General features: G+C 46.3%; 1 protein-coding gene across 1 annotated transcript; it reads right to left on the bottom strand.

The window, feature by feature from the left end:
• Positions 1-1,523: 1,523 nt before the first annotated feature.
• On the bottom strand, positions 1,524-8,075 carry LOC147219246 (kidney mitochondrial carrier protein 1). Its single transcript, XM_086172709.1, has 9 exons — positions 7,806-8,075; positions 7,565-7,712; positions 6,539-6,633; positions 6,253-6,338; positions 5,115-5,210; positions 4,557-4,681; positions 3,987-4,110; positions 3,387-3,467; positions 1,524-2,842 (listed from the first exon to the last, which is right to left on the bottom strand). The coding sequence occupies exons 1-9, from the start codon at positions 7,867-7,869 to the stop codon at positions 2,801-2,803; spliced, it is 861 nt and encodes a 286-aa protein (XP_086028835.1). The 5' UTR covers positions 7,870-8,075; the 3' UTR covers positions 1,524-2,800.
• Between the last annotated feature and the right edge of the window lie 317 nt (positions 8,076-8,392).

The following is an 8,392-nucleotide window of genomic DNA, read 5'->3' as shown; positions in this document are numbered from 1 at the left end:
ATGACGAAACCACCCCTCGCAATCTCTCTGCGCTCCTGCGGGGGCCGTCACAAAAGTTTCCAATTTAAAAAAAACAAAATTCCCTTCTGCTATATTACCATCTAATTCTACTTTTAAACCTCAGAAATAGTTCCTACAACGTAAATTGAAATGTGGGAGGCTGCTCTTTTTTAGCTGAGGTTAAAGAAAAAAAAAAAACTTCATAGGCTCGGTCTTTTTGATGTGCAAATCTGTCTCCTAAATAATGTAATTTCCTTGGCAGGAATCATTAGATTTCCTTTAACAGCTAGGCGTGTCTTGTGGCCGGGAGAGGAAAAAAAAAACCAGCACTGTTGTATTTCGGGGACGTTTTCATATCCGCAATAATGAGCACGGAGGGGAGGGTGGGGGAAACATTTGTGTTTTTTTTTTTTTTTTTAAATCCTTATTTAGTATTGTGTGGCACTGATGGATTAACAAGATTTTGTCTCCTTGTCTGCATTCCCATCCGTCTGTCCACTTATCAATCCACATTAGAGATTTTTTTTTTATTTCATTTTATGAGAAATGGCTGAAAGAACAAAAAAAAAAGGAAGAGAAAGGGCAGGGTGTTCGGAGCGGAGGGTAGCCTTATCCCTCCGACACAAAGGCTCACTCTGATCCCCGGAAAACAAAAGCGCCAACCCACTGTGCCCTTGGGCCAGGCAGTATATAAAACCCATAATGCAGCATGTCTGTGACTGCCGGAATCCCTCGTGGCCAAACTTATCCAGCTTGTGGAGGACGCCATGCCAGGCAGGCTGCACCGCCAGCTCCACGTTCGCCGAAATCCTGGCACGAATCGGCCGTTATATTTATTCCCTTTGTCAAATAGCCTTTTTTATTGACGTTTTAGTACCTTAAACTGCACGGATGTGTGTGTGTGTGTGTGTGAATGCAGTTTACAACCAGCAGCTACACTCCAGGCCCCCCTCCATCAGCTGTGTGTTATCAGTAAGGGTTATTGAGTTGTGAATGCAGCAAACTTATAAATCCAGCACTAAACATGGCAGCGCAACTCAAGGTGGCTCAGATGAGGCAGGTTTTTCTGGGATTTTTTTTTTTTTATTTCCCCCACTTTTTCACCCGAGCCAATCCCCCGGTGATGCTCCCTAAATAAAAGAACAAGGCGCCAGGCACATGGAGTAAAGTTCACCGCAGTGATTCCCACCGCTCCGCCTGCGTCTCCACTGAACATTTCTTGATGAGGGAAAGCTGGGAATTAACCCGTAGAAACACACAACAAGATTACATGTTGAGAGTCGCTTGAATTATTCATAACTCGTTGTTTGGTGGGATGATGCGCGGACGTGTGTGTGTGTGTGTGTTTGTGAGAGAACGGGCAATCCCTCAGACGCCCGGCTGTGCTAGATCCGCGGCCTGGAAGAGGAGAGCTGAGAGTTTTAAAAAGAAGTGGGGGAGTTGAGAAGGGAGTTAGAAAGTCCCATTCTGGAGGCACAGCGCCACCGTGTGGTGACGAGGTCAGCAAAACGCCAGTGGAGTGATTTCTTTTTTTTTATTTCCTCTCTTTTATTTTGAATTGCAGCAGCATTAACATAGATATAAAAAAAAAACAAAAAACACCAGAGTACAATATGGCAGCAGAAAGCAGCACACTTATCAGCCAGGAGTTTATAAAGCTCAGCTCACAGAAATACTGCGTGCATCACAGTACATGGAGAATATAGGAGTTAACTGGAAATGTGCTTTAAGTGCATTTGAGTAAATGTTATCGACGTGCACCTCGGACAGCGGGCTTCGGCTAAGGAGGCTGAGCTGGAGATCAGATGGCGGGTTGCGTAACGGTTCCGTTTTTAATTTTATCACATGGATGCCATTACACAGGAGCCCGGGGTGGTTTCCCCGGCGGGCCCATATCATGTTTACTGTCCGCGATTGGAAACACGAAGGACCTGTTGTCTGGGTGCGGGTGCGTTTATCCCGTCTGTGCAGCCGAGTTGGTTCTCGGGCTGTTCGTGTAACATAACACAGCGCAGCACTTTCTCTTTTTGGGCTGCAAATCAGTAACTAAACCCCATGGGAGACTCTTTGAATAATAATTCCACCTGTAGGCATACACATACAAACTCTTCTTAATTTAGAAATATAAAAAAAACAAGAAATCACTCTCGATTTGTTGATTGGTGCGCAAAAAGTCTTTTTTTTTTTTTTGTCGGAAAGGAATGATCGCAGCAATCGCCTGCTGCTTTCGAACTTGCGCCGCGGCGCCTCGATAGCCCGCGTCGCGATCTAAGGCACTCGGTGTGGAGGCCGCTTGGGAGAGCGGAGGTCTGAGCAACTTTACGTGTCCTCCCCTTGACCTTAAAGCCCCAAAAAGCGAATGTAAAAACAGATAAAACACAAAAAAAAAGTCGGTCTCGCATCTGAAAAATATAAAAAGGAAAAAAAAAATCCTCCCCTTCTGCACAGGAAATAATTTAACGCGAGGTGACATGCATCCGTGAACGAAAACAAAGGAGAGGTTAAGCTTTAACGTTGCATTTGGATGAGCCATAATATCGGATATGAGCGCAACGGTCTCGGTCATCTCCCGCAGCTGTTAGCGGCGCGCACGTGTGGTGCAGCCCCTACGAGAACCCCCGACCCCCATGGAGACGCGAGCTGCACGGGACGAGGGGTTCTCGCTCAACCCTATTTCACCGTCCGGGTGGTTCCGTCGAGGATCCCCTTCTAAGCCAGCGCTCCCTGATGTCGGTCATTTGCGCTCGTCACCGAACCTCTGCACGTAAACCGTCTCTTCTTCCCAGCGTCGCCCTGACATTCACACGTTGATCTTCTTCAGCTGTTCGTACGTGAGGAAGAACTGGATCTGGAGTTAAGGAACACGTGCTGTCTGTTTTGTTGTTTTTTGTTTGTTTTTTTTTTTTTGCCGATCCCCACCCGCCTCCAAACTGGAAAATGCAAGACAGGAATTTTAGCTTTTCCTGTAATCGAGCACAAAACCTCCCCCGTGGCTGTTTTTCCGCGTTACCTCATCGAATGAATAATCTCATTATATTTTCAGGCCTTGTTGCAGAAGTACATCCAACCTTTACGCTCGACATTTCCCCCCCCCTCTCCTCCTTCCATAGGAATCCTGCAGAGCTCTCAGCCCCTTCTTAAGGTCCCTTTATATATCCAGGGGCACTGGGCTACTGAGGCAGTAGTTTACCGGAGTTACGTAACCGACTTAGCTCGTATTACATTAAACCGTCTCGCGCTGGAGCGCGGCTCCGGCGTCGCTCGCGTCACCGAAGGCGTCAAAGAGTTTACAACTTTTTCCCGACGCTGATTTCTCCGTCTGGAAAAGGTATTGCATCACTGATGGTGGAAGTAAACATAGCTCTAATGAGCTGGCGAAAGGATACAATGATGTTCCACGGTCCCAGGCGGAGCCAGTTGGGGAAGAAACCCTTGTAGAGAGCCATGAAACCCTCGGAGCGCCACGTCTGAAAGGAAAAACAAACATGTTTAATGACCCACTTTATCTTGTTATTTTCTCGTAATCATCCAAAATTCTCTCTGGGTGTTTTTTTTTTTTTTTTTTTTCCTAACTAAGAAATCAGTGTCATCGAGGTTTGAGCTAGACGTTTTGTAACGCGATTTGGCGCTCCGGCTTTGAGCGAAGCTTGAAGAGTAACGTTGAACAGGGAACACGAGTCCGTCACCACTGAGGGGGGGAAAAAAAAAAAAAAAAAAAATCAGTGAGGAGAAAAGTATTATCTTCTGATATGGTTTCAAATTGTGCAACTCTCATGAATTCCAATTTTAAAATAATTCGGAATCTTGAGAGGGCCGCTGCTGTCAGGGTGGAGTCATAGGGCCGATGGGTTTGTTTCCCCGCCGCGGGACTCAGAACAGCTGATCTTAAGAACCGCTTTGGGTGGTTTCACGCGGAAGTTTCGTCACGGAACAAATCAAAAAACTTGCAGACCAAGGTATTACTGTGTGTGGCTCCGTTGACTGACCTGCAGCAGACAGTCCAGTGTTCCCTGGTACAAAGCTCCACCTCTCTGGTTCATCATGCGCGTCCGCACAACGTCCACCGGGTTGGAAGCCAGCGCCCCCGCTAGTCCACACACAAAGCTGGACCTGGACGGGCAGGAAGAGGCGGCGGTGAGTGGGTTTGATACGTTTGAAAGGAATGGATGAAAATTCCATGCGGCTATTATCGCTAACAATACAGTGAAGTGAGCTTTTGTTTGCTGAAATACTTTGCGTCCGCCTCTCGGAAACCTGGTAATTCCAGCCCATTTTTAGAACCAGTTACCGCACCAAAGTAGGAGGACTAAAGCTTGTCGTATATACGAAGCGGAAGCAGGAGACACTACGTGAACTGGACGCCAAATATTTGGGTGCACTTATTATTCAGCTACTAGAGATACGAAAATAAACTTGAGTAAAAGTCATGCAGCTACATATCTTAGATCGAGTACTTAAGCAGTTCAGCATGTTTTGAGCTGATAAGCAGTTCCCCGTCAGCGATCACGTCACACGCAGGCGGCAGGACGATGACATATTCCCCTCCCCCGACTTACAGGAAGTGCGTGTACACCGTGTCTCCCATGTGCCCCGACAGGATCAGGTGTTTCTTGGTGATGTCGTAGACCGGCAGCTCCACCCCGACCACGATGGCGGCCCGCTGGGCCGTTAGCGAGACGCCCTAGCGGAGAGAAACGGGAAAATGGAAGTGTAAAACAAAACCGTCTGGGCTCTTACATCAAGATGTTTTTAATCACTTTTTCATGATTAGTGGAAAGCTTTAATGGATGTGAACTCAAAAACACATTCTCAAAGTTGCAATAAATGTGTGACTGCTTAAGGTGTTTCTGCCTCGCCAATTCGGAAAAAGTAAACTAAAACACCAAGCACTGAAGCGGCGGCTGGAGAATGTTTTCTTAATATTCCAGAGCGTTTAGAACGCCCATTTCAGGTTTGCGCAACACTATTCCAAGTTTATCTGCGGCAAACCTGCCAAAACCAATCTTTTTTTGATCCACACGAGGCCCACGGCTGCGGCGCGAGAGACACCTGTGACTCTGCGGATACAGAGGCCGCCGATAAACAAGAGCGCCCCGTCTTTAGGCCATCCGTACCTTCCACAGCCCCCGTGTTCCCTCCTCCTGGTAGATGTTGATGAAGTTGCCCATCATGCTGCCCTGGATCACGCGCCCCTGGGCCTGCATGCGGATCTGAAAGGAGACAGTTGCTCACAAACATCGCAGAGAAAGGGTCTGAAAGTAAGACGGCACAAGAATGCAGAGTGTTTGGCGGGGCTGATGGTGTATTGAGAGTCAAAAGTGGAAGCGCTGCTTTGTTCTGGCACGGACATTTTCTTCTTCTGGCCGGCCCCCAAGGTTGCCTTGCTTTCACTTATCATAACTGCTGTTTAGATATTAGGCCGCTGTCTGGATTCATGATGACTTGTGGAGCCAGCAAGAACACGAACACACACGCACACACGCGCACACACACCTGCTACGCCGTGCTGTGCGTCTGTTCGCCCTTAACGAACACATGCAGTGGACAGGAGGTCATTATGCTTAATAGGGCATGACAGAAGGGAGACCGGTCAAAACATGAGTGCAGATGGGTGTGTGTCCATGCACGTGTACACGCACACACACACGCACGCCATCATAATCATGAACCCATATCATTTTCAGAACACTATGTTAAACCTTGGGGGCTTCGGTTTATAAATAAGTCACAAGTGCAGTTTTGTCTGCACGCTGTCCTTCACACCAGCCTGTAGCTATAAGACAGTGAACTGGAGAAGGCCTGGGAATCCATTGTTTAATCCAAAATAACATTGTTGTGATTTGGTTATGGCCAGAGCTGCTGACCGTGCAAAATGTTTATTTTAAAAAGAATGCCAAAAATGAAACCCGGGGAGCTTGTGAATTATGTCCTTTTTAAACACATGGATGGAAAAAAAAAACTACAAAATATGTTCTGTAAAAAACGTTCAGAGGATCGAGTTACCAGAATAAGTAAGAATCAGTGAGTGTAAATGAGAATTCTGATACGAATTAGGGCAAAAGTAACTAATGTTCCAACAGGTGCCCCAAATTCTCTTGTGTTTGCTCAACAGCACTAAATCAAACCAGGAGATGAAGACAACTGTCGAAAATAGTCACTGAGCTTCGGGCCATGTCTCTGCATGTAACTGACATTTCTTCATTCCTGAATAATGCAAGCGGCATTGCAATGGTCGCATGGAGCGTTTGCTACCTTGAGCACATCGGTAGGATTGGCGATGGAGGAGGAGATAACTCCGGAGAAGATGCCGCACACGACATTCGTCAGTAAGGTCTCATCTGAAAGACAGTAACACACAGTTGCAGTATGCTGGTACAGGGGGGAAAAAAAGAAAAGGCACATTTAAATAGGTCATATCAGCGTCTGTGCTTCCCCTGTGACCTTCAACAGGAATGTACATGTTGGAGTTGCAACTTGGAGTGTGTGTGTGTGGGTGTGTGTGTGTGTGTGCGTGTCACATTCACAAACTGGGACTCACCCTCTGGTCTGTCAACCAGCAGCCGCTTCAAGCTCTGATATGTACCAATTTTTATGGTCCCGTAGGATGCCTGGCGCAGCATGGCAGGAGCTATTCTGTAAAAGTCAGATCGAGAGTATATATTGTCATATTCAGAATCATGTAACTTGTTTCTCTGTGCAACAATATTTGCTGTCTGCAAGTGAATCCCAAACAGTGTAATCTAAATATAAAAAATATGTATAATAATACATAATACAGGCCACATGTGAAAGAGTACAAATATAAACCAGGCAGAAATGTAATCATACAGATAGGAAAATGCTCAAGTTTGGCAGTGGTCTGCCTTGCAACTGAACAAGGGTATATATGTCATATGTAATTTTAAACAAATTATCATCAGCTACTTTAACTGTTCCTTTTGCACGGGTCATTCAAAGCAGATCTCATTTTTTTAATCTTATATTAACTTTATAAAATTACTGTTTTAAACACATTTCCAACCTTTATAGGTTGCTTTCTTTCCCATTTCTTACTGAATTAACCTTAAATGTCGTCAGATAAAATGGACTGTACTTATCCCCGATGGGGAAATTCAACTGTCACAGCAGCGCAGCAGGATAGAAAAGTGCGCAAACAATAGTGATAGTGAATAAACAATATGGATAAAAAGACTGTACAGTACAAATAATAGAATGCAAAATACAAAAATAAATAAAAGAAATGCCTCATGCAGGGAATAGATATAGAAATATAAAAATGAAACGATAATAAGTAAGATGTCTTGGAGAATGGATACATATGAGAATAATTTTTTATTATATATTTCATACAAGTCATTTTTCGGCTTGTTTTCACTCACAAAAAAGGAGTGGTTAGTTTTATTTTTTTAACACTCCACACGAAAAAAAGGGAGGGGGAAAACCGTTGAAGAGGAAGTGAAGAAAGGAGGAAATAGATTGTGTTTCCTGCAATCGTAAACGTATAAATTGGAGGAATAAAAATGAAAACACACGACAAGCAGCAGTTAAAACCCTCTTCACTGACCCCGAGTACAGCGCCCGGAGCCCCTCCTCACGTCCGATCCTCGCTATGGCATGGAGCATTCCCCGGTACCGGATCTCCCGGTATTTACTGTCGCCCACTTGGCCTTGAACCTGCAGACGAGTCTTGGCTAAATCGATCGGGAACGTCCCTGAAAACACACGCAAACAAGATCCGCGTACGTTAATGCGGTTAAACCGTCAGAAGCGGTAATCCACAACCGTCGGCCTCCCGCATCGCTCACCGCATTCCGCCGTCACCGAAGCTAGTCCTCCGTACACAAAGGGCTTCCAGTTGACGGTGGACATGTTGGAGGGGGGTTTCCGTCACGCCGTGGTTGACGATTTCGGACGCGAAGCTCCGAGTGGGCCGCGGCGGCGGCGGGGAGGAGGAGGAGGAGGAGGAAGGGGGAGGAAACGCGACGGCCGCGGTAAAAGACTTCGAAAAAAGAGGGACGCGGCTTCCGTCCCTGCCGGGGTTCCGGGCTACTCGCGCATGCGCTGCTCCTACCTGCCGTAGAAGCCCCGCCCCCTTCGCCTCCGCCGCGCCGGCGATCGTCCGCTCTGGCCACGCCCACTTGCTTGTTGCCTGGCAACCGTGCCTCGGCTGCAAAAAATAAGATCTTAAAATGGGTGACTGGTTTCTTATATTACTGGACTCCTTCATTCTGTGATTGACAGGGCGATTAATATATGTTCTTGCACATCTCGGCCCTGTGTTTTATTTGATTTTATTTTATTGTCTCATTTTCCTTTTGTTCTTTCCTTTCAGGATCACTACAGCAAATCAACCTTCTCCATCTAACCCAATCACTGTATCCTCCACTTGCAC

The sequence above is a fragment of the Fistularia commersonii genome, chromosome 25 (assembly GCF_037954325.1).
Source record: "Fistularia commersonii isolate RoL2024-O1a breed Wild chromosome 25, RoL_Fcom_v1.0, whole genome shotgun sequence".
NCBI lineage: Eukaryota > Metazoa > Chordata > Actinopteri > Syngnathiformes > Fistulariidae > Fistularia > Fistularia commersonii.
This window is presented reverse-complemented; position numbering and strand designations above follow the sequence as displayed.

Coding starts and splice junctions, on each gene's coding strand:
- LOC147219246 (XM_086172709.1), bottom strand. CDS start 7,869: ATGTCCACCGTCAACTGGAAGCCCTTTGTGTACGGAGGACTAGCTTCG. Junction 6,634..7,564: donor CTCCGGGCGCTGTACTCGGG/GTCAGTGAAGAG, acceptor TGACTTTTACAG/AATAGCTCCTGCCATGCTGC. Junction 4,682..5,114: donor GAACACGGGGGCTGTGGAAG/GTACGGATGGCC, acceptor TCTCTCCGCTAG/GGCGTCTCGCTAACGGCCCA.